The sequence below is a fragment of the Aulonocara sp. 'chitande type north' Nkhata Bay genome, linkage group LG2, assembly GCF_057382095.1.
Source record: "Aulonocara sp. 'chitande type north' Nkhata Bay isolate Kocher_YH1m ecotype deep benthic linkage group LG2, A_spYH_male_GT1.1, whole genome shotgun sequence".
In the NCBI taxonomy this organism is placed as follows: domain Eukaryota; kingdom Metazoa; phylum Chordata; class Actinopteri; order Cichliformes; family Cichlidae; genus Aulonocara; species Aulonocara sp. 'chitande type north' Nkhata Bay.
This window is the reverse complement of record NC_141345.1, coordinates 26,682,998-26,710,097: the sequence shown is the minus strand read 5'-3', so window position 1 is coordinate 26,710,097 and position 27,100 is coordinate 26,682,998. Positions and strand designations below refer to the sequence as shown.

The 27,100-nt window shown below is 40.5% G+C and overlaps 1 protein-coding gene and 4 pseudogenes across 6 annotated transcripts in view; all 5 read right to left on the bottom strand.

The window, feature by feature from the left end:
* LOC147338007 (protocadherin alpha-C2-like) overlaps window positions 1–23,004 on the bottom strand; it is a 35,974-nt gene extending 12,970 nt beyond the window's left edge. For 2 of the 6 annotated variants that reach the window (XM_086314108.1, XM_086314078.1), the window contains exon 1: window positions 11–2,985. In XM_086314108.1, the coding sequence (XP_086170234.1) occupies window positions 11–2,416 (2,406 nt within the window). In that variant the 5' untranslated portion in view covers window positions 2,417–2,985. The other 4 variants (XM_086314126.1, XM_086314085.1, XM_086314051.1 and 1 more) reach the window with 4 other exon arrangements.
* On the bottom strand, window positions 6,168–8,950 carry LOC147338010 (protocadherin alpha-C2 pseudogene; annotated as a pseudogene).
* LOC147338009 (protocadherin alpha-C2 pseudogene) lies at window positions 9,107–13,676 on the bottom strand (annotated as a pseudogene).
* On the bottom strand, window positions 16,592–19,153 carry LOC147338008 (protocadherin alpha-C2 pseudogene; annotated as a pseudogene).
* Window positions 23,005–23,188: 184 nt separating the features above from the next.
* On the bottom strand, window positions 23,189–27,011 carry LOC147338006 (protocadherin alpha-C2 pseudogene; annotated as a pseudogene).
* Between the last annotated feature and the right edge of the window lie 89 nt (window positions 27,012–27,100).

The following is a 27,100-nucleotide window of genomic DNA, read 5'->3' as shown; positions in this document are numbered from 1 at the left end:
TTTATCATACCTGCAGAGTAGAAGCTGCTGAGTCACTAGTGTCTGTCAGTCCTGTCCCTCTCGGTATGCTGGACACAATGTACCTGGAGCCCTTTGGCAGAGGTTGTCTAACCACCAGCTTTCCTTTCCTGGTCTCTGCTAGAAACAGACTGTACCAGTAGGCATCGTTGGAGACCAGAGTGGAGTCTGCGATGGTGGAGTTCCTCTCACTGATCACACTGTTCCTGGAGGGAGGAGCTGCTTTGCTGGGCTTGGGTTTCTGACACTTGATCACGATGGTGACCAATATGGTGATGAGCAGCAGAAACGACACCGAGCCCAGACCGATGACCAAATACAGGTTGATGTCTGAGAAGATGTCATATTCCAGAGGCTCCTCAGTCATGTCAGAGTAGGCTTTAACAGCAGTCTCCATTGTGGTCAGGCTGATGGTGACTGTAGCAGAGAGAGCAGGCTCTCCATTGTCCTTGGCAACAACAACAAGTCTCTGGTGGCGTGGATCTCTGTAACTGAACATCCTCATAGTCCGGATCTCTCCATTGTATTGGTCCAGACTGAACAAGGTGGCGTCAGTCACCTGTAGAAACTGGTAGGTGATCCGAGAGTTGTGCACAGAGTCTGTATCTAAGGCTATCACCTTGGCAATCAGGGATCCTTTATCAGTGGATCTGGGGATCTTTTCCTCCACCACAGAGCCGTGTGCACGCCACGGTGACACAATAACAGGAGCATTGTCGTTCTGGTCCACAATAATGATGTGTACTGTCACGTTACTGCTGAGAGGAGGAGAGCCAGAGTCTCTGGCCTCGATGTGGAACAGAAACTCCTTCTCAATCTCATAATCAAAGGTTTTGAGTGCGTAAAGATTACCGTTCTCTGGATTGATGGAGAACAGCATGGACATGGAAGTGTTGGATATCTCCTTCTCTATTATGAAATAAACTAGATACTGGTTTTCATGGAGGTCGGGGTCAAAGGCAGTGAGTGAGCTGAGCAAGGCCCCAGGTGCATTATTCTCCATGACACGTATAGTATAAAATGACTGGGGGAACTGTGGAACATTGTCATTAACATCCAGCAGCTCTAAAGTCATAGTTTCATTGTCAGATAAAGGAGGAGAGCCTCTGTCTGTCACAGTGAAAGTGATGTCATATTCTGGCACCTTCTCACGGTCTAATGGCTCCGACACTACTAATTCATAATAGTTATCAGAGGACTCCCTCAGTTTGAAAGGCATATTATCTGGAATATGAAGATCAACTATTCCATTATCACCTGAATCTTTATCACTGACACTAACTACAGCTATCACTGTGTCTGTGGGTGTGTCTTCTTTTATTGGACTCTGAAATGATTTAATTGATATTTCTGGGTGATTATCATTCATATCTGTCACCTGTATTGTAAGTTTACACTGTCCAGATACTGAGTTAGGTCCCTTATCACTGGCTATAATTTCCATTTCATAAAGTTTTAAATCTTCATAATTTATCATCTCTTTGACTCTGATCTCACCATTTTCTGGATTGAGGTTAAACATATTTTGGGTCCTTTCTGATGTATACAAACTGTATGAATAAACAATCTCAGAATTGGATCCTTCATCTAAATCAGTGGCATTAAGTTTAATTACTAGACTGCCAACTGGAGAGTTTTCCATCACATCTACGACATATTTTTCTTTTTCAAAAGAAGGGGCGTTGTCGTTGACATCAAGCACTCGAACAATGATGCTGGCTGTACCTGTGCGGGTGGGGACTCCACCGTCCACAGCAGTGAGTATTAGATTATGAACAGCCTGCTTCTCCCTGTCTAAAGATGTTTTCACAATCAGGTCTGCAAACTTTGAACCATCTCTCCCGGTCTGAATTTCAAGCGCAAAGTGTTGATTTTTACTAAGATGGTAATTTTTTACTGAATTTGAACCAAAATCGGGATCCACAGCATTAGGTAGGGAAAAGCGCTCCCCTGGCGAGGTCGATTCGGATATATCTAAATGCATCGTGTCTCTACGAAAAAAAGGCGCATTGTCATTGATGTCCATTATTTCAACCTCAATGTTGAACAGACGAATTGGATTTTCGATCGTCACATCCATTTTAAGAAAACACGATGGATTCTTGCTGTTACATATGTATTCGCGGTCAATCTTTTCAGAAACAAATAACTCTCCTGTGTCTTTATTGATTTCAAGATATCGCTTATTGGCGATGACATCCAGTCTCATGTTGCGTCTACCCAGTGATTTTGCGTCCAGACCCAAATCCAATGCTAGATTAGCGACCACGGAACCTTGTTCCATCTCTTCGGGGATTGAGTAGTGTGTAACAGCAGATATAACGGAGACGGCCACACAGAAAAAAATGAGCATCGACACGTACCTCACCCCAGAGCGATGACATAATTTAAAATCCATGATTATTAGTTCGTCTCGTTCACAAATAAAACGCCTCTGGATGGGCAAAATCGATGTCTCGGTTCCAAGAAAGCACACCTCTATGAATATCAACAAAGAGGTTATATACTATGACCTCGGGCTGCTAGAAGAAAGAACCATGTAAAAATGGAGGTTCTGTTACTTTCCTCAGTTATCTGGATGGTGACGTCACGTGGACCTGATTTTTTTTTTGTGGTAAAGAGCGACGCGTTGTGTTATCTCTCACTTGAATTAACCGACTTCGAAAGTATAACGCTGATATGCTTTACAAATGTAGTTGTTATAGTTATTAGTGTCGTTGCTCCTACAGCTGTCCTCCTAATTTACCTAAAATATAGATCGTTTGTAGCATTCAACTGCAGTTACTAGATGCCAACAAAAGCACAGCAAGATAATTAATTTGATTAATAAACACATAATTTGTTTTCTTATTGGTATTTGGTTGAGTGGTTTTAAAAAATAATGGATACACAGTGTTAACGGTGTTGATTAAGCAGAGAAACAGCAGTAAAACCATAGAACTGGTAAGTGTAAAAATTTCACTCGTTGCTTCTCCATACCTGTAGAGTAGAAGCTGCTGAGTCACTAGTGTCTGTCAGTCCTGTCCCTCTCGGTATGCTGGACACAATGTACCTGGAGCCCTTTGGCAGAGGCTGTCTAACCACCAGCTTTCCTTTCCTGGTCTCTGCTAGAAACAGACTGTACCAGTAGGCATCGTTGGAGACCAGAGTGGAGTCTGCGATGGTGGAGTTCCTCTCACTGATCACACTGTTCCTGGAGGGAGGAGCTGCTTTGCTGGGCTTGGGTTTCTGACACTTGATCACGATGGTGACCAATATAGTGATGAGCAGCAGAAATGACACCGAGCCCAGACCGATGACCAAATACAGGTTGATGTCTGAGAAGATGTCATATTCCAGAGGCTCCTCAGTCATGTCAGAGTAGGCTTTTACAGCAGTCTCCATTGTGGTCAGCTTGATGGTGACTGTAGCAGAGAGAGCAGGCTCTCCATTGTCCTTGGCTACAACAACAAGTCTCTGGTGGCGTGGATCTCTGTAACTGAACATCCTCATAGTCCGGATCTCTCCATTGTATTGGTCCAGACTAAACAAGGTGGCGTCAGTCACCTGTAGAAACTGGTAGGTGATCCGAGAGTTGTGCACAGAGTCTGTATCTAACGCTATCACCTTGGCAATCAGGGATCCTTTATCAGTGGATCTGGGGATCTTTTCCTCTACCACAGAGCCGTGTGCACGCCACGGTGACACAATAACAGGAGCATTGTCATTCTGGTCCACGATAATGATGTGGACGGTCACGTTACTGCTGAGAGGAGGAGATCCAGAGTCTCTGGCCTCGATGTGGAACAGAAACTCCTTCTCAATCTCATAATCAAAGGTTTTGAGTGCATAAAGATTACCGTTCTCTGGATTGATGGAGAACAGCATAGACATGGATGTGTTGGCTATCTCCTTCTCTATTATGAAATAAACTAGATACTGGTTTTCATGGAGGTCGGGGTCAAAGGCAGTGAGTGAGCTGAGCAAGGCCCCAGGTGCGTTATTCTCCATGACACGTATAGTATAAAACGACTGCGGGAACTGTGGGACATTGTCATTAACATCCAGCAGCTCTAAAGTCATAGTTTCATTGTCAGATAAAGCAGGAGAGCCTCTGTCTGTCACAGTGAAAGTGATGTCATATTCTGACACCTTCTCACGGTCTAAAGGCTCCGACACTACTAATTCATAATAGTTATCAGAGGACTCCCTTAGTTTGAATGGCATATTATCTGGAATATGAAGATCAACTATTCCATTATCACCTGAATCTTTATCACTGACACTAACTACAGCTATCACTGTGTCCAATTCAATGTTTTCAGTGACTGGAGTTTGAAAAGACTTGATAGAAATTTGTGGATGATTATCATTCATGTCTTCTACAATAATCTTAATTTTACATTGGCCTGATAATGCACCAACCCCTTTATCGGTTGCTATAACTTCCATATCATAAATCCTGAAATCTTCATAATTTAACACCCCCTTTACAGTGATCTCACCTGTCGTAGGGTTTAGATTAAAGGTTTCCTGTGTTTTTTCCGATGTATACAGACTATATGAATATACTATTTCTGAATTTAAGCCTTCATCTAAATCTGTCGCATTAAGATGAATAACAATACTTCCAACTGGAGAATTCTCCAGTACACTAACCTGATAACTGTCTTCTTCAAATTTAGGGGCGTTGTCATTTGTATCTAAAACGTGAACAAAAACAGTAGCAGTTCCTGAACTAGGCGGTATACCGCCATCTACGGCCGTAAGAATTAAATTATGAGCAGCGCGTTCTTCTCGATTTAGTTTTTTTGTAAGGATCAAATCAGCAAATTTTGATCCATCTCTTCCTGTTTGAATTTCGATAGTGAAATAATCACTCTCACTCAAGTGGTAGGCTTTTACGGAGTTCGATCCAACATCTGGATCAACTGCGTTGCTCACTGAAAAACGCTCTCCAGCCTCTGTCCCTTCTGAAATGTCTAAATCTATGGTGTCTCTTCTGAAGTGGGGCGCGTTATCGTTTATGTCCATTATCTCCAATTCTATGTAAAAAATTCTTTTGGGATTTTCGATTATTGCCTCCATTTTCAGATAACATGACGTCTTAGCGGGACAGAGAGATTCTCTGTCAATTCGTTCAACAATGTACAGCTCCCCTGTTTCTTTGTTCACGTCCAGATATTTTCTATTTGCAATGATCTCTAGACGCATTTTCCGTTCGACCAGTGTCTTCACATCTATTCCCAAATCCCCGGCTAGATTTGCTACAACAGAGCCTTCTTCCAGTTCCTCGGGAACAGAGTAGTGTGTCACAGCTGCAGTGCACTTTATATTGGAAGCGAGGAGAATGAATATCAGCACATACCTTCTCCAGTGTCCAAAGCAGACAAATCCCTTCATTCTTACTACGACCTTTCTTTTCTTAAGCAATTTAAAACAAGTGGGCTTTAAAGAAGAGGTAGGCGTCAGTTAAATCTCCCCCGAAAATGCAAGTACAGTGTCTGGAAATCCTTGAAATCCAAATTCACCAGGAGCTGCTCGTTTTCCGTTCTCTTCCTCTTATTTAAAATTTTACTGGGGTGGCGATCGAGATGTCACTATTGTCCCGTAAGTTAGATTGGGAAACAGCGCCTCTGCCTGAAATAAAATGGCCATCACACAATATTTTTTAATGCAAAAATAATTTACTAATTTGCCCCAAGATTAAACTTAAACACTAAGAAATGCTTAGGAAGTTTATTCGTAATGATTTACACGGCTGATGTGGAAGATGCGTTTTCATGGGAGTATTTTACTTTTTTTATTTTCACTTGAATGGGTCGCTGCACGACATAGAATAAGTATATTCATATCATTTTCTGTAAAACGTCTCTTTTTATTTCCAAAATATTTTATATAAACTGCAAAAGGGGAAAACGTTTGTTTCACCTAAAATAGTATGTTTCATCAGTTTGCTTTAGATAACTACATTGAACTAAATGTCGAATAAAGATTTTAGGATAGGACATCACTGAACTGTGCTGCATATAAAAGACCATGAGTGTGAATAATAAGGATGACATTTAATAAAATTTGCATCTCAAACAAAGGGACCATTTCTAAATTAATGCTTGGGAATAAAGCTATTTAATCCAGTACTGGGTTATAAAATGAACATTTTCTGAATGATATTATACCCAATCAGGGTGACTCAAAAAAGTGCCTCACCTGCAGAGTAGAAGCTGCTGAGTCACTAGTGTCTGTCAGTCCTGTCCCTCTCGGTATGCTGGACACAATGTACCTGGAGCCCTTTGGCAGAGGCTGTCTAACCACCAGCTTTCCTTTCCTGGTCTCTGCTAGAAACAGACTGTACCAGTAGGCATCGTTGGAGACCAGAGTGGAGTCTGCGATGGTGGAGTTCCTCTCACTGATCACACTGTTCCTGGAGGGAGGAGCTGCTTTGCTGGGCTTGGGTTTCTGACACTTGATCACGATGGTGACCAATATAGTGATGAGCAGCAGAAATGACACCGAGCCCAGACCGATGACCAAATACAGGTTGATGTCTGAGAAGATGTCATATTCCAGAGGCTCCTCAGTCATGTCAGAGTAGGCTTTAACAGCAGTCTCCATTGTGGTCAGCTTGATGGTGACTGTAGCAGAGAGCGCAGGCTCTCCATTGTCCTTGGCAACAACAACAAGTCTCTGGTGGCGTGGATCTCTGTAACTGAACATCCTCATAGTCCGGATCTCTCCATTGTATTGATCCAGACTAAACAAGGTGGCGTCAGTCACCTGTAGAAACTGGTAGGTGATCCGAGAGTTGTGCACAGAGTCATTGTCTAAGGCTATCACCTTGGCAACCAGGGAGCCTTTATCAGTGGATCTGGGGATCTTTTCCTCCACCACAGAGCCGTGTGCACGCCACGGAGACACAATAACCGGAGCATTGTCATTCTGGTCCACAATAATGATGTGGACGGTCACGTTACTGCTGAGAGGAGGAGATCCAGAGTCTCTGGCCTCGATGTGGAACAGAAACTCCTTCTCAATCTCATAATCAAAGGTTTTGAGTGCATAAAGATTACCGTTCTCTGGATTGATGGAGAACAGCATAGACATTGAGGTGTTGGCTATCTCCTTCTCTATTATGAAATAAACTAGATACTGGTTTTCATGGAGGTCGGGGTCAAAGGCAGTAAGTGAGCTGAGCAAGGCCCCAGGTGCGTTATTCTCCATGACACGTATAGTATAAAATGACTGGGGGAACTGTGGGACATTGTCATTAACATCCAGCAGCTCTAAAGTCATAGTTTCATTGTCAGATAAAGGAGGAGAGCCTCTGTCTGTCACAGTGAAAGTGATGTCATATTCTGACACCTTCTCACGGTCTAATGGCTCCGACACTACTAATTCATAATAGTTATCAGAGGACTCCCTCAGTTTGAAAGGCATATTATCTGGAATATGAAGATCAACTATTCCATTATCACCTGAATCTTTATCATTGACACTAACTACAGCTATCACTGTGTCTAACTCGATGTTTTCAGTCACTGGACTCTGAAATGATTTAATTGATATTTCTGGGTGATTATCATTCATGTCTTCAACTAGAATCTTTATGGTGCATTGTCCTGTTAAACTGCTGGCTCCTTTATCAGCAGCTATAACTTCCATATCATAAATCCTGAAATCTTCATAGTTCAGCAGTCCCTTAACTGTAATTTCACCAGTGGCTGGATTCAGATTAAATGTCTCCTGTGTTTTTTCTGATGTATATAAACTGTATGAATATGTTATATCAGAATTTGATCCTTCATCTAAATCTGTTGCATTTAAATGAACAACAATACTTCCTGTCGGAGAGTTTTCCATTATTTTAACACTCAGATTGTCTTTTTCAAAGGTGGGTGCGTTATCATTTGTATCTAAAACTCGTACAATAACACTTGCAGTGCCAGAACGAGCAGGTGTTCCTCCATCTACAGCTGTGAGTATCAAATTATGAACAGCCTGCTGCTCCCGATCTAATGTCTGTTTTAATATCAAATCCGCAAATTTTGATCCATCTCTTCCGGTCTGAACTTCAATTGTAAATTGTTCACTTTCACTTAAATGGTACGTTTTCACTGAATTACTGCCCACATCAGGATCAACGGCATTGCTCAAGGAGAATCTTTCTCCTGTAGGCGTTGATTCAGTTATGTCTAAATGTATAGTCTCTCTTCGAAATTGCGGGGCGTTGTCGTTCATGTCAAGAATTTCAACTTCCATGTTAAATATTCGTACTGGATTTTCTAGTATTACCTCTAATCTTAGATAGCAAGACATTGAGGACTTTGTATTGCAAATATGTTCCCTGTCGATCTTTTCAACAACATACAGCTCACCAGTCTCTTTGTTCACATCCAGATATTTCTTGTTTGCGATGATATCAAGACGCATCTTCCTCTGATTCAGTGTTTTAACATCCAGGCTGAGATCGGTGGCGAGATTAGCCACGACGGATCCTTCTTTCAATTCTTCTGGTATTGAATAATGAGTCGCTGAGGCCGATGTGTATCGAACAAAAGAGAAAATAACAGCAAGCAGCACATACCTCTTATGGAACCCCATTGTTCTGGAAAGCCGTCTTTAAGTGAGTTAATTGCTCTTCGAACCATCAAGTATATTATTCCAGCAATATTCAGTTTTGATATTCTGTCTTTCATCACAGGCAAACATGCATTTCAATATCGACCTTTTCCTTCTCAAAATAATGCCAGCGCCCCACGGAGGGGACCTTCAGCACTACGGAGCTGTCCGCTTTTTACCTCTTTTCTCAGACCACCACGCTGTTCTTACATGACGTCCGTGTGTCGGCTTTTTAGTTATAGAATAGCGCCACCCCTTTGATTTTACAAGATCTTCCTAACTACGTTGAACATGATATGCCAAAAAATTATTTTCGACTCACAATTGTTTCATGTATGTATGCAGTGCGGACCGTAATATATATATATATATATATATATATATATATATATATATATATATATATATATATATATATATATATATATATATGTATATGTATGTGTGTGTGTGTGTGTGTGTGTGTGTGTGTGTGTGTGTGTGTGTGTGTATAACAACTAATGAGGTGGGATCACTCGGGTTAAATTCGTTTATTCCCTTTAAGTGGGCTTAAATTTAGTAATTTTGAAAATTACATTCATAGTTAATACACAGTTTATGCGTGCAAATTATTACGTCCAATCGCTTCAAAAATGTAACAGTGGAAACGACATGTCACTGAATATGTGCAGATTATTTATAAATATAATTCATTTATGATTATTTGCTTTTCCACTTATTCTCCTGTGTTCTATGTTTTTCTAATTATTCATGTTGGAGACCCGTTAGATAAAGCAGTGAGTCACTCCTGTGTGTGTGTGTGTGTGTGTGTGTGTGTGTGTGTGTGTGTGTCTTTTACCACCAATCAATACCAAATATTAAATTAAATGTATATTTAAAAAAAAAGTCTTATTCACCCCTATTGAAAAAACATGAATCAAAAAACGTATTTATTGAAGGTATTAATTTCTTCGTTGTATACTACTTTATGGATGCGACACTGGTGCCTCCAGCAAGGATTTGAACGTTTATGTGATCACTGAAACTAAGTTATGCATGAACACGAGTTGATACAATAATAATAATAATAATAATAATAATAATAATACATTTAGAAAAATTAGGAGAATAATTTAAAATATTATGTTTGTAATGCATCTGAAAATGCTACCTCATGATAATTTCTGAGATTTTAGAATGATTTACTAGAATGTTTTAATAAATGAAGTCGAGGGGGAAATAAAAATTATAATGAAAATAATTGATATTTATATGTTATTGTGTAAATAAAATACCATATCTATGCATTAACTTCCTACCTGTAGAGTAGAAGCTGCTGAGTCACTAGTGTCTGTCAGTCCTGTCCCTCTCGGTATGCTGGACACAATGTACCTGGAGCCTTTTGGCAGAGGCTGTCTAACCACCAGCTTTCCTTTCCTGGTCTCTGCTAGAAACAGACTGTACCAGTAGGCATCGTTGGAGACCAGAGTGGAGTCTGCGATGGTGGAGTTCCTCTCACTGATCACACTGTTCCTGGAGGGAGGAGCTGCTTTGCTGGGCTTGGGTTTCTGACACTTGATCACGATGGTGACCAATATGGTGATGAGCAGCAGAAACGACACCGAGCCCAGACCGATGACCAAATACAGGTTGATGTCTGAGAAGATGTCATATTCCAGAGGCTCCTCAGTCATGTCAGAGTAGGCTTTAACAGCAGTCTCCATTGTGGTCAGCTTGATGGTGACTGTAGCAGAGAGAGCAGGCTCTCCGTTGTCCTTGGCAACAACAACAAGTCTCTGGTGGCGTGGATCTCTGTAACTGAACATCCTCATAGTCCGGATCTCTCCGTTGTATTGGTCCAGACTGAACAAGGTGGCGTCAGTCACCTGTAGAAACTGGTAGGTGATCCGAGAGTTGTGCACAGAGTCTGTATCTAACGCTATCACCTTTGCAATCAGGGATCCTTTATCAGTGGATCTGGGGATCTTTTCCTCCACCACAGAGCCGTGTGCACGCCACGGAGACACAATAACTGGAGCATTGTCGTTCTGGTCCACGATAATGATGTGGACGGTCACGTTACTGCTGAGAGGAGGAGAGCCAGAGTCTCTGGCCTCGATGTGGAACAGAAACTCCTTCTCAATCTCATAATCAAAGGTTTTGAGTGCGTAAAGATTACCGTTCTCTGGATTGATGGAGAACAGCATAGACATGGATGTGTTAGCTATCTCCTTCTCTATTATGAAATAAACTAGATACTGGTTTTCATGGAGGTCGGGGTCAAAGGCAGTGAGTGAGCTGAGCAAGGCCCCAGGTGCGTTATTCTCCATGACACGTATAGTATAAAACGACTGGGGGAACTGTGGGACATTGTCATTAACATCCAGCAGCTCTAACGTCATAGTTTCATTGTCAGATAAAGGAGGAGAGCCTCTGTCTGTCACAGTGAAAGTGATGTCATATTCTGGCACCTTCTCACGGTCTAATGGCTCCGACACTACTAATTCATAATAGTTATCAGAGGACTCCCTCAGTTTGAAAGGCATATTATCTGGAATATAAAGATCAACTATTCCATTATCACCTGAATCTTTATCACTGACACTAACTACAGCTATCACTGTGTCTAACTCGATGTTTTCAGTCACTGGACTCTGAAATGATTTAATTGATATTTCTGGGTGATTATCATTCATGTCTTCAACTAGAATCTTTATGGTGCATTGTCCTGTTAAACTGGTGGCTCCTTTATCAGCAGCTATAACTTCCATATCATAAATCCTGAAATCTTCATAGTTCAGCACTCCCTTAACTGTAATTTCACCAGTGGCAGGATTCAGATTAAATGTCTCCTGTGTTTTTTCTGACGTATATAAACTGTATGAATATGTTATATCAGAATTTAACCCTTCATCTAAGTCTGTTGCATTAAGATCAACAACAAGACTTCCAATCGGAGAGTTTTCCATCATTTTAATGTTCATATTGTCTTTGTCAAAGGTGGGTGTGTTATCATTTGTATCTAAAACTCGTACAATAACACTTGCAGTGCCAGAACGAGCAGGTGTTCCTCCATCTATAGCTGTGAGTATCAAATTGTGAACAGGTTTCTTCTCTCGATCTAAAGTCTTTTTCAAGATCAAATCCGCAAACTTTGATCCATCTCTTCCGGTCTGAACTTCTATATTAAAATATTCACTTTCACTCAGATAGTATGTTTTCACTGAATTGGATCCGACATCCGGATCGACTGCATTACTCAGAGAAAATCTTTCTCCTCTTGACGTCGCTTCAGATATATCCAAATGTATGGCGTCTCTTCGAAATTGTGGGGCGTTGTCGTTTATATCAAGAATTTCTACTTCTATATTAAATATTCTTACTGGGTTATCTAGTATAACCTCTAATTTTAGATAGCAGGACGCTAATGACTTTGTAGGGCAAATATGCTCTCTGTCGATTTTCTCTACAACATACAGCTCACCAGTCTCTTTGTTTAGGTCTAAATATTTCTTGTTCGCGATGATATCAAGACGCATCTTCCTCTGATTCAGAGTTTTCATATCCAGCCCGAGGTCGGTGGCGAGATTAGCCACGACGGATCCTTCTTTCATTTCTTCTGGTATTGAATAATGAGTCACTGAGGCCGATGTGCACCGAGCAAAAGAAAAAATAATAGCGACGATCACGTACCTCTCGTAAGACTCCATTGTTCTGGAAAGCCGTCTTGTATGGGAGTTCATCATATATAATGTTTGTTTCCAGCAATATTCATTTAAAAAATTTCCCTCTTTCTTCTGAGCCCAACGCACATAGTGTGAATTCCAAAGTACATTTAAGCTAAATCTTGGCCAGCGCTTTTCGCAGCGGAGTTTCAGCACTACGACGCTGTCCTCTTGCTTCTAAACGTGCGAAGACCATCACGCTTTTCTGCTTTTATGTTCTTTGCTTTGCATTTTACTGATAGAATAGCGCCACCCCTGAGATTCTGTCAGAGTCTTTGAAACGCAATGAACACCACACGTCTTCAAATTATTCTTGATTTTCGTTTGTTTTTGCATATATTTTTGTTTTTAATACACACGGACCTGGGTACCGTTAATGGTGGTCCCAAAACATAAACGATGCTCGTTTAGTACATTAAATGACTTCAAATTGATTATTGCTGAAAAAACAATCAACAATCAAATTTCAGACGCAATTGACCAGTCAAAACGATGAACCTTAATGACCTCACGATTTCTGCATTATAAAACGAAATATCACGGAAATACTGCAGACGATTTTCAAATATGGTAGCACTTCGAGTTGTCATTACCTTATATAATTTCTCATAATAGATCTAATGATTCTGAACGCATATCTCCATGACCATGGTTGTTTAGATGACGTCGTGATCTAGTCGCTCTTTACCACTAATAAAAACAAATTATTAGAGATAGAAAAAGTACTCAATTGTATTAATCATAAATGCAAGAGTTGCCAATATTGCACATACAGAATGCACAGGAAAAATATTGAAAATACATGATATTACATTTTATTTCCACAAAAACAAGAACAGGGAGGAAATGGCTCTGAAGAATGGCCACAGCCAGAGAAGTTAGTTGAGATTAAGTTACTCTAACAACATGAAGATAACGGCGCACCTAAAACTGATTGTTAAATAAGAAAAAAAATGACTATGCTAACAGTAATAACATAAAAATATATATGTATAAAAATCAATAAACTTGAATAAGTCATGAAAAAGTTAAACTTTGTGGATCGTGGATGCAGCATTTTTTACTAAATATAAGTTATTTTCGCTGCTAACAGCGCAGGTTTTTAGACTGTTCTTTGAAATGCAGACTTGACCTTTGAGGACAAGACTTTTACACAATAAAACCTGCTGAATTATGATGATGGATTATTGGTTATGTACTAAGTAGTGAATTTAATAGTGGTACCCTCATGATAACTTATGACATTTTATATTAGTTAACTGAAAATTGTTAGCAGATCACGTTGAGGAAAAAAGGAACATTAAAATTATAGTAATTAATTTACATATATTAGCGATGTAGCTAAAATACCATGTCTGTGAATTAAATTCCTACCTGTAGAGTAGAAGCTGCTGAGTCACTAGTGTCTGTCAGCCCTGTCCCTCTCGGTATGCTGGACACAATGTACCTGGAGCCTTTTGGCAGAGGCTGTCTAACCACCAGCTTTCCTTTCCTGGTCTCTGCTAGAAACAGACTGTACCAGTAGGCATCGTTGGAGACCAGAGTGGAGTCTGCGATGGTGGAGTTCCTCTCACTGATCACACTGTTCCTGGAGGGAGGAGCTGCTTTGCTGGGCTTGGGTTTCTGACACTTGATCACGATGGTGACCAATATGGTGATGAGCAGCAGAAACGACACTGAGCCCAGACCGATGACCAAATACAGGTTGATGTCTGAGAAGATGTCATATTCCAGAGGCTCCTCAGTCATGTCAGAGTAGGCTTTAACAGCAGTCTCCATTGTGGTCAGCTTGATGGTGACTGTAGCAGAGAGAGCAGGCTCTCCATTGTCCTTGGCAACAACAACCAGTCTCTGGTGGCGTGGATCTCTGTAACTGAACATCCTCATAGTCCGGATCTCTCCGTTGTATTGGTCCAGACTGAACAAGGTGGCGTCAGTCACCTGTAGAAACTGGTAGGTGATCCGAGAGTTGTGCACAGAGTCTGTATCTAACGCTATCACCTTGGCAATCAGGGATCCTTTATCAGTGGATCTGGGGATCTTTTCCTCCACCACAGAGCCGTGTGCACGCCATGGAGACACAATAACTGGAGCATTGTCGTTCTGGTCCACAATAATGACGTGGACGGTCACATTACTGCTGAGAGGAGGAGAGCCAGAGTCTCTGGCCTCGATGTGGAACAGAAACTCCTTCTCAATCTCATAATCAAAGGTTTTGAGTGCGTAAAGTTTACCGTTCTCTGGATTGATGGAGAACAGCATGGACATGGAGGTGTTAGCTATCTCCTTCTCTATTATGAAATAAACTAGATACTGGTTTTCATGGAGGTCGGGGTCAAAGGCAGTGAGTGAGCTGAGCAAGGCCCCAGGTGCGTTATTCTCCATGACACGTATAGTATAAAATGACTGGGGGAACTGTGGAACATTGTCATTAACATCCAGCAGCTCTAAAGTCATAGTTTCATTGTCAGATAAAGGAGGAGAGCCTCTGTCTGTCACAGTGAAAGTGATGTCATATTCCGGCACCTTCTCACGGTCTAATGGCTCCGACACTACTAATTCATAATAGTTATCAGAGGACTCCCTCAGTTTGAAAGGCATATTATCTGGAATATGAAGATCAACTATTCCATTATCACCTGAATCTTTATCACTGACACTAACTACAGCTATCACTGTGTCTAACTCGATGTTTTCAGTCACTGGACTCTGAAATGATTTAATTGATATTTCTGGGTGATTATCATTCATGTCTTCAACTAGAATCTTTATGGTACATTGTCCTGTTAAACTGGTGGCTCCTTTATCAGCAGCTATAACTTCCATATCATAAATCCTGAAATCTTCATAGTTCAGCACTCCCTTAACTGTAATTTCACCAGTGGCAGGATTCAGATTAAATGTCTCCTGTGTTTTTTCTGACGTATATAAACTGTATGAATATGTTATATCAGAATTTGATCCTTCATCTAAGTCTGTTGCATTTAAATGAACAACAAGACTTCCAATCGGAGAGTTTTCCATTAAATTTACACTCAGATTGTCTTTATCAAACGTAGGTGGATTGTCATTAGTGTCCAGAACATGAACAATAACACTGGCAGTGCCAGAACGAGCGGGTGTTCCTCCATCTACAGCTGTGAGTATCAAATTATGAACAGGCTGCTGCTCTCGGTCTAATGTCTTTGTTAGAATTAATTCTGCAAACTTCGATCCATCTCTTCCGGTCTGAACTTCTATATTAAAATATTCACTTTCACTCAGATAGTATGTTTTCACTGAATTGGATCCAACATCAGGATCGACTGCATTACTCAGAGAAAATCTCTCTCCTCTTGCTGTAACTTCAGATATATCCAAATGTATGGCGTCTCGTCGAAATTGCGGGGCGTTGTCGTTCATGTCAAGGATTTCTATTTCGATATTAAATATTCGTAACGGGCTTTCTAGTATAACCTCTAGTTTCAGATAGCAAGAGGACTTGGTATTGCAAATGTATTCCCTGTCGATCTTCTCAACAACATACAGCTCACCAGTCTCTTTGTTCACATCCAGATATTTCTTGTTCGCGATGATATCAAGACGCATCTTCCTCTGATTCAGTGTTTTAAGATCCAGGGTCAGATCGGTGGCGAGATTAGCCACGACAGATCCTTCTTTCATTTCTTCTGGTATCGAATAATGAGTCACTGAGGCCGACAGTGGATTGAGGATCGAAAACAGGAAAAGACTGAGCAGCACGTACCTTTCCGACGACTCCATTGTTACAAAAGCACCCCTGGTTTTGTATCCAATCATATTATTTCACTCGGAATATTTGACGTTTCTAGCAATACTAATTTGCGCTGAGACCTATTCTACTCGAAACACGTTCAAACTGAATTTTATCGCACCGTTTTTTCCGCTGTAAAGTTTGCTAGTGCGTTTTCGCACTTTCAGCACCACGGAGCTGTTTGGTCTTTTTTCCGATTCGCTCAGACGTAGTTAGCATTGTGACTACGTTGATGGGCTGGCCTTTTATGGACGGAACAGCGCCACCGAAAATATCATACCACATTTTACTTGTGTTAAAGGAAGGGGAAAAAGTAAAAAAAATAAAAATAAAGACAATGAAGTATTCATTTTATATTTCGTGAGATTAGTTTTGATAATAGAAAAAATGTATTTTGCATTTTTACCAAAGTCAATTATATTTATTTACCTGAAAAAGTATAGCATGTAAAACGAGAATCCGCTGTTTTGTACATGTTATAAATACAAATAATAAGGTTTATAAAGCAGAGAAATTACTGCAAAGGCGAACACTGGATTCCTACCTGCAGAGTAGAAGCTGCTGAGTCACTAGTGTCTGTCAGCCCTGTCCCTCTCGGTATGCTGGACACAATGTACCTGGAGCCCTTTGGCAGAGGCTGTCTAACCACCAGCTTTCCTTTCCTGGTCTCTGCTAGAAACAGACTGTACCAGTAGGCATCGTTGGAGACCAGAGTGGAGTCTGCGATGGTGGAGTTCCTCTCACTGATCACACTGTTCCTGGAGGGAGGAGCTGCTTTGCTGGGCTTGGGTTTCTGACACTTGATCACGATGGTGACCAATATGGTGATGAGCAGCAGAAATGACACCGAGCCCAGACCGATGACCAAATACAGGTTGATGTCTGAGAAGATGTCATATTCCAGAGGCTCCTCAGTCATGTCAGAGTAGGCTTTAACAGCAGTCTCCATTGTGGTCAGCTTGATGGTGACTGTAGCAGAGAGAGCAGGCTCTCCGTTGTCCTTGGCAACAACAACCAGTCTCTGGTGGCGTGGATCTCTGTAACTGAACATCCTCATAGTCCGGATCTCTCCATTGTATTGGTCCAGACTAAACAAGGTGGCGTCAGTCACCTGTAGAAACTGGTAGGTGATCCGAGAGTTGTGCACAGAGTCAGTGTCTAAGGCTATCACCTTGGCAACCAGGGAGCCTTTATCAGTGGATCTGGGGATCTTTTCCTCCACCACAGAGCCGTGTGCACGCCACGGAGACACAATAACTGGAGCATTGTCGTTCTGGTCCACAATAATGATGTGGACGGTCACGTTACTGCTGAGAGGAGGAGAGCCAGAGTCTCTGGCCTCGATGTGGAACAGAAACTCCTTCTCAATCTCATAATCAAAGGTTTTGAGTGCGTAAAGATTACCGTTCTCTGGATTGATGGAGAACAACATGGACATGGATGTGTTGGCTATCTCCTTCTCTATTATGAAATAAACTAGATACTGGTTTTCATGGAGGTCGGGGTCAAAGGCAGTGAGTGAGCTGAGCAAGGCCCCAGGTGCGTTATTCTCCATGACACGTATAGTATAAAATGACTGGGGGAACTGTGGGACATTATCATTAACATCCAGCAGCTCTAAAGTCATAGTTTCATTGTCAGATAAAGGAGGAGAGCCTCTGTCTGTCACAGTGAAAGTGATGTCATATTCTGGCACCTTCTCACGGTCTAATGGCTCCGACACTACTAATTCATAATAGTTATCAGAGGACTCCCTCAGTTTGAAAGGCATATTATCTGGAACACGAAGATCAACTATTCCATTATCACCTGAATCTTTATCACTGACACTAACTACAGCTATCACTGTGTCTAACTCGATGTTTTCAGTCACTGGACTCTGAAATGATTTAATTGATATTTCTGGATGATTATCATTCATGTCTTCTACTAGAATCTTTATGGTGCATTGTCCTGTTAAACTGGTGGCTCCTTTATCAGCAGCTATAACTTCCATATCATAAATCCTGAAATCTTCATAGTTCAGCACTCCCTTAACTGTAATTTCACCAGTGGCAGGATTCAGATTAAATGTCTCCTGTGTTTTTTCTGATGTATATAAACTGTATGAATATGTTATATCAGAATTTGATCCTTCATCTAAGTCTGTTGCATTAAGATCAACAACAAGACTTCCAATCGGAGAATTTTCAATTACCTTTACATTCAGATTCTCTTCATCAAAGGTGGGTGCGTTATCATTTGTATCTAAAACTCGTACAATAACACTGGCAGTGCCAGAGCGAGCAGGTGTTCCTCCATCTACAGCTGTGAGTATCAAATTGTGAACAGGTTTCTCCTCTCGGTCTAAAGTCTTTTTCAAGATCAAATCCGCAAACTTCGATCCATCTCTTCCGGTCTGAACTTCTATATTAAAACATTCACTTTCACTCAAATGGTATGTTTTCACTGAATTGGATCCAACATCAGGATCGACTGCATTACTCAAAGAAAATCTTTCTCCTCTTGCCGTCGCTTCAGATATATCCAAATGTATGGCGTCTCTTCGAAATTGTGGGGCGTTGTCGTTCATATCAAGAATTTCTACTTCTATATTAAATATTCTTACTGGGTTATCTAGTATAACCTCTAATTTTAGATAGCAAGATGCTGATAACTTAAAAGGGCAAATATGTTCCCTGTCAATCTTCTCAACAACATACAGCTCACCAGTCTCTTTGTTCACATCCAGATATTTCTTGTTCGCGATGATATCAAGACGCATCTTCCTCTGATTCAGTGTTTTCACATCCAGCCCGAGGTCGGTGGCGAGATTAGCCACGACGGATCCTTCTTTCATTTCTTCCGGTATTGAATAATGAGTCACTGAGGCCGATGTGTACCGAGCAACAGAAAAAATTATAGCGAGGATCACGTACCTCTCGTAAGACTCCATTGTTCTGGAAACCCGTCTTGTATGGGAGTTCATCATACTTCAAACGATATAATGTTTGTTTTTAGCAATATTCATTTAAAAAAATTCCCCTGTTTCTTTCGAGCTAAATACACATTGTATGAATTCCAAAGCACATTTAAACTTAAATCTTGGCCAGCGCTTTTCGCAGCGGAGTTTCAGCACTACGACGCTGTCCTCTTGCTTCTAAACGTGCGAAGACCATCACGCTTTTCTGCTTTTACGTTCTTTGCTTTGCAATTTACTGATAGAATAGCGCCACCCCTGAGATTCTGTCGGAGCCTTTGAGCCACAATGAACACCACACGTCTTCAAATTATTCTTGATTTTCGTTGATTTTTGCATATATTTTTGTTTTTACTACACACGGACCTGGATACCGTTAATGGTGGTCCCAAAACATAAAAGGTGACATTTACTAAATGTAATCAGTTCAAATTGATTATTGCTGAAAAAACAATCAAATTTCAGACACAATCCACCAGTCAAAGCAATGAACCGTAATGACCTCACGATTACTGCATTATAAAACGAGATACCACTAAAATGCTGCAGACGATTTTCAAATATGGTAGCACTTCGAGTTATCATTAACTTTGCATAATGTCTCATTATAGATCTAATGATTTTCTATCCATATCTTTATGACCATGGTACTTTAGATGACGTAGTAATCTAGTCGCTCTTTACCACTGATAAAAACAAATTATTAGAGATAATAAAGTACTCAATTGTATTAATCATAAATGCACGAGTTGCCAATATTGCATATACAGAATGCACAGGAAAATATTGAAAATACATGATATTACATTTTATTTACACAAAAACAAGAACAGGGAGGAAATGGCTGTAAAGAATGGACACAGCCAGAGAAGTTAGTTGAGATTAAGTTACTCTAACAACATGAAGATAACGGCGCACCTAAAACTGATTGTTAAATAAGAAAAAAAAAACTGTGCTAACAGTACTAACGCAAAAAGTATATAAAAAACAATAAACGTGAATAAGTCATGAAGAAGTTAAGCTTTGTGGATCCTAAATACTGCATTTCATTTATTAAATATACATTAGTTATACTGCTATTAAAACACAGGTTTTTAGATTGTTCTTTAAACTGCAGACTTGACTTTTGAGGACAAGACCTGAACACAATTAAAAGCTGCTAAATCATGATGATGGATTATTGCTATGTTGGTTATGTACTAAGTAGTGCATTTGATAGTGGTACCTCATGATAATTTATGAGATTTTTGAATAATTCACTGAATTTTTTTGTGGATTAAGGTAAAGGAGAAAATAGAAAAAATAATCGTAATTAATTTAAATGTTCCATTTATGTAGGTAAAATATCTTATCTGTATATCAAATTCCTACCTGCAGAGTAGAAGCTGCTGAGTCACTAGTGTCTGTCAGTCCTGTCCCTCTTGGTATGCTGGACACAATGTATCTGGAGCCCTTTGGCAGAGGCTGTCTAACCACCAGCTTTCCTTTCCTGGTCTCTGCTAGAAACAGACTGTACCAGTAGGCATCGTTGGAGACCAGAGTGGAGTCTGCGATGGTGGAGTTCCTCTCACTGATCACACTGTTCCTGGAGGGAGGAGCTGCTTTGCTGGGCTTGGGTTTCTGACACTTGATCACGATGGTGACCAATATAGTGATGAGCAGCAGAAATGACACCGAGCCCAGACCGATGACCAAATACAGGTTGATGTCTGAGAAGATGTCATATTCCAGAGGCTCCTCAGTCATGTCAGAGTAGGCTTTAACAGCAGTCTCCATTGTGGTCAGCTTGATGGTGACTGTAGCAGAGAGAGCAGGCTCTCCATTGTCCTTGGCAACAACAACAAGTCTCTGGTGGCGTGGATCTCTGTAACTGAACATCCTCATAGTCCGGATCTCTCCATTGTATTGGTCCAGACTGAACAAGGTGGCGTCAGTCACCTGTAGAAACTGGTAGGTGATCCGAGAGTTGTGCACAGAGTCTGTGTCTAACGCTATCACCTTGGCAATCAGGGATCCTTTATCAGTGGATCTGGGGATCTTTTCCTCCACCACAGAGCCGTGTGCACGCCAAGGAGACACAATAACCGGAGCATTGTCGTTCTGGTCCACAATAATGATGTGGACGGTCACGTTACTGCTGAGAGGAGGAGAGCCAGAGTCTCTGGCCTCGATGTGGAACAGAAATTCCTTCTCAATCTCATAATCAAAGGTTTTGAGTGCGTAAAGATTACCGTTCTCTGGATTGATGGAGAACAGCATGGACATGGATGTGTTGGCTATCTCCTTCTCTATTATGAAATAAACTAGATACTGGTTTTCATGGAGGTCGGGGTCAAAGGCAGTGAGTGAGCTGAGCAAGGCCCCAGGTGCGTTATTCTCCATGACACGTATAGTATAAAATGACTGCGGGAACTGTGGGACATTATCATTAACATCGAGCAGCTCTAAAGTCATAGTTTCATTGTCAGATAAAGGAGGAGAGCCTCTGTCTGTCACAGTGAAAGTGATGTCATATTCTGGCACCTTCTCACGGTCTAATGGCTCTGACACTACTAATTCAAAATAGTTATCAGAGGACTCCCTCAGTTTGAAAGGCATATTATCTGGAATATGAAGATCAACTATTCCATTATCACCTGAATCTTTATCACTGACACTAACTACAGCTATCACTGTGTCTAACTCGATGTTTTCAGTCACTGGACTCTGAAATGATTTAATTGATATTTCTGGGTGATTATCATTCATGTCTTCAACTAGAATCTTTATGGTGCATTGTCCTGTTAAACTGGTGGCTCCTTTATCAGCAGCTATAACTTCCATATCATAAATCCTGAAATCTTCATAGTTCAGCACTCCCTTAACTGTAATTTCACCAGTGGCAGGATTCAGATTAAATGTCTCCTGTGTTTTTTCTGATGTATATAAACTGTATGAATATGTTATATCAGAATTTGATCCTTCATCTAAGTCTGTTGCATTAAGATCAATAACAAGACTTCCAATCGGAGAATTTTCCATTATTTTTACATTATAGACTGATTGACCAAATATAGGTGGATTGTCATTTGTGTCTAAAACATGAACAATAACACTGGCAGTGCCAGAACGAGCAGGTTTTCCTCCATCTACAGCTGTGAGTATCAAGTTATGAACAGCCTGCTTCTCACGATCTAATGTTTGTTTCAAGATCAAATCCGCAAACTTCGATCCATCTCTTCCGGTCTGAACTTCAATTGTAAATTGTTCACTTTCACTTAAATGGTACGTTTTCACTAAATTGCTGCCCACATCGGGATCAACGGCATTGCTCAAAGAGAATCTTTCTCCTGTAGGCGTTGATTCAGATATATCCAAGTGTATGGCGTCTCTTCGGAATTGTGGGGCGTTGTCGTTTATATCCAAAATTTCCAGTTCAATATTAAATATTCTCAATGGATTTTCTAGTATTACTTCCATTTTTAAGTAACACACCGTAAACGTTTGTGTACAAAGATATTCCCTGTCAATCTTCTCGACAACATACAGCTCACCAGTCTCTTTGTTCACATCCAGATATTTTTTGTTGGCGATAAGGTCAAGTCGCATCTTCCTCTTACCGAGTGATTTAACGTCTAGGCTGAGATCAGTAGCAAGGTTAGCAACAACTGACCCTTCCTTCATTTCTTCGGGTATGGAGTAATGAGTCACTGAGGCCCGTACGCTATGAACAGAACTAAAAATAACGGCGAGCAGAACATACCTCTTAAATGACTTCATTGTTGCGTGGGACCCGTTTTTCCCGTTATTTAAGGTTTCACTGCATTTCAAGCGATATACTGTACGTGTATAGCAGTTTTCAGTATTTCTCTTCCCTCCTTGATTAAAAAATATGCAGCCGATTCACTCCCAGCTATATCCCAGGGTAAAATGAGCAAGACGCGTTGAACGGGGGTGTTTCGGGACCTGGAAACTGTCGCTTCTCTTACTATGACCAATAATGGCGACGACACACAGTCATGACGTTATGGTCTGAGCTGTTCTTGACCAAACAGCGCCACCTTTTGGATTTTATAATGTTTTGAAATGCTTGGCATGAAGATAAGTTATGAATATTTTAATTTATTTCTTGTATTGTCAGGTGTGACTGATTGACTCCAGGTTCTTTTTAAGATAATGAAAAAGTTTGTTCATGACCTCACTTATTTTTGTTAATTAGCCCCCAGACATAAAAGAAACAATGAATGAGAAACCATCAATGTTAATAATTTGGGGGGAAAACGAAGAAAAATATATCTGTTTATTATATTCTTACCTGTAGAGTAGAAGCTGCTGAGTCACTAGTGTCTGTCAGCCCTGTCCCTCTCGGTATGCTGGACACAATGTACCTGGAGCCTTTTGGCAGAGGCTGTCTAACCACCAACTTTCCTTTCCTGGTCTCTGCTAGAAACAGACTGTACCAGTAGGCATCATTGGAGACCAGAGTGGAGTCTGCGATGGTGGAGTTCCTCTCACTGATCACACTGTTCCTGGAGGGAGGAGCTGCTTTGCTGGGCTTGGGTTTCTGACACTTGATCACGATGGTGACCAATATGGTGATGAGCAGCAGAAATGACACCGAGCCCAGACCGATGACCAAATACAGGTTGATGTCTGAGAAGATGTCATATTCCAGAGGCTCCTCAGTCATGTCAGAGTAGGCTTTAACAGCAGTCTCCATTGTGGTCAGCTTGATGGTGACTGTAGCAGAGAGAGCAGGCTCTCCATTGTCCTTGGCAACAACAACAAGTCTCTGGTGGCGTGGATCTCTGTAACTGAACATCCTCATAGTCCGGATCTCTCCATTGTATTGGTCCAGACTGAACAAGGTGGCGTCAGTCACCTGTAGAAACTGGTAGGTGATCCGAGAGTTGTGCACAGAGTCTGTATCTAAGGCTATCACCTTTGCAATCAGGGATCCTTTATCAGTGGATCTGGGGATCTTTTCCTCCACCACAGAGCCGTGTGCACGCCATGGTGACACAATAACAGGAGCATTGTCGTTCTGGTCCACAATAATGATGTGGACGGTCACGTTACTGCTGAGAGGAGGAGATCCAGAGTCTCTGGCCTCGATGTGGAACAGAAACTCCTTCTCAATCTCATAATCAAAGGTTTTGAGTGCGTAAAGTTTACCGTTCTCTGGATTGATGGAGAACAGCATGGACATGGATGTGTTGGCTATCTCCTTCTCTATTATGAAATAAACTAGATACTGGTTTTCATGGAGGTCGGGGTCAAAGGCAGTGAGTGAGCTGAGCAAGGCCCCAGGTGCGTTATTCTCCATGACACGTATAGTATAAAATGACTGGGGGAACTGTGGGACATTATCATTAACATCCAGCAGCTCTAAAGTCATAGTTTCATTGTCAGATAAAGGAGGAGAGCCTCTGTCTGTCACAGTGAAAGTGATGTCATATTCTGGCACCTTCTCACGGTCTAATGGCTCCGACACTACTAATTCATAATAGTTATCAGAGGACTCCCTCAGTTTGAAAGGCATATTATCTGGAATATAAAGATCAACTATTCCATTATCACCTGAATCTTTATCACTGACACTAACTACAGCTATCACTGTGTCCAATTCGATGTTTTCAGTCACTGGACTCTGAAATGATTTAATTGATATTTCTGGGTGATTATCATTCATGTCTTCAACTAGAATCTTTATGGTGCATTGTCCTGTTAAACTGGTGGCTCCTTTATCAGCAGCTATAACTTCCATATCATAAATCCTGAAATCTTCATAGTTCAGCACTCCCTTAACTGTAATTTCACCAGTGGCAGGATTCAGATTAAATGTCTCCTGTGTTTTTTCTGATGTATATAAACTGTATGAATATGTTATATCATAATTTGATCCTTCATCTAAGTCTGTTGCATTAAGATCAACAACAAGACTTCCAATCGGAGAGTTTTCCATTACCTTTACATTCAGATTTTCTTTATCAAAGGTGGGTGCGTTATCATTTGTATCTAAAACTCGTACAATAACACTGGCAGTGCCAGAGCGAGCAGGTGTTCCTCCATCTACAGCTGTGAGTATCAAATTATGAACAGGCTGCTGCTCCCGATCTAAAGTCTTTTTCAAGATCAAATCCGCAAACTTCGATCCATCTCTTCCGGTCTGAACTTCTATGTTAAAAAATTCACTTTCACTCAAATGGTATGTTTTCACTGAATTGGATCCAACATCAGGATCGACTGCATTACTCAGAGAAAATCTCTCTCCTCTTGCCGTCGCTTCAGATATATCCAAATGTATGGCGTCTCTTCGAAATTGTGGGGCGTTGTCGTTTATATCAAGAATTTCTACTTCTATATTAAATATTCTTACTGGGTTGTCTAGTATAACCTCTAATTTTAGATAGCAAGAGGACTTGGTATTGCAAATGTATTCCCTGTCGATCTTTTCAACAACATACAGCTCACCAGTCTCTTTGTTCACATCCAGATATTTCTTGTTCCCGATGATATCAAGACGCATCTTCCTCTGATTCAGTGTTTTAAGATCCAGGGTCAGATCGGTGGCGAGATTAGCCACGACGGATCCTTCTTTCATTTCTTCTGGTATTGAATAATGAGTCACTGAGGCCGATGTGTACCGGGCAAAAGAAAAAATTATAGCGAGGATCACGTACCTCTCGTAAGACTCCATTGTTCTGGAAACCCGTCTTGTATGGGAGTTCATCATACTTCTAACGATATAATGTTTGTTTCTAGCAATATTCATTTAAAAAAAACTTCCCCTGTTTCTTTCGAGCCAAATACACATTGTATGAATTCCAAAGCACATTTAAACTTAAATCTTAGCCAGCGCGTTTCGCAGCGGAGTTTCAGCACTACGACGCTGTCCTCTTGCTTCTAAACGTGCGAAGACCATCACGCTTTTCTGCTTTTACGTTCTTTGCTTTGCAATTTACTGATAGAATAGCGCCACCCCTGAGATTTTGTCGGAGCCTTTGAGCCACAATGAACACCACACGTCTTCAAATTATTCTTGATTTTCGTTGATTTTTGCATATATTTTTGTTTTTACTACACACGGACCTGGATACCGTTAATGGTGGTCCCAAAACATAAAAGGTGACATTTACTAAATGTAATCAGTTCAAATTGATTATTGCTGAAAAAACAATCAAATTTCAGACACAATCCACCAGTCAAAGCAATGAACCGTAATGACCTCACGATTACTGCATTATAAAACGAGATACCACTAAAATGCTGCAGACGATTTTCAAATATGGTAGCACTTCGAGTTATCATTAACTTTGCATAATGTCTCATTATAGATCTAATGATTTTCTATCCATATCTTTATGACCATGGTACTTTAGATGACGTAGTAATCTAGTCGCTCTTTACCACTGATAAAAACAAATTATTAGAGATAATAAAGTACTCAATTGTATTAATCATAAATGCACGAGTTGCCAATATTGCATATACAGAATGCACAGGAAAATATTGAAAATACATGATATTACATTTTATTTACACAAAAACAAGAACAGGGAGGAAATGGCTGTAAAGAATGGACACAGCCAGAGAAGTTAGTTGAGATTAAGTTACTCTAACAACATGAAGATAACGGCGCACCTAAAACTGATTGTTAAATAAGAAAAAAAAACTGTGCTAACAGTACTAACGCAAAAAGTATATAAAAAACAATAAACGTGAATAAGTCATGAAGAAGTTAAGCTTTGTGGATCCTAAATACTGCATTTCATTTATTAAATATACATTATTTATACTGCTATTAAAACACAGGTTTTTAGATTGTTCTTTAAACTGCAGACTTGACTTTTGAGGACAAGACCTGAACACAATTAAAAGCTGCTAAATCATGATGATGGATTATTGCTATGTTGGTTATGTACTAAGTAGTGCATTTGATAGTGGTACCTCATGATAATTTATGAGATTTTTGAATAATTCACTGAATTTTTTTTGTGGATTAAGGTAAAGCGGAAAATAGAAAAAATAATCGTAATTAATTTTAATGTTCCAGTTATGTAGGTAAAA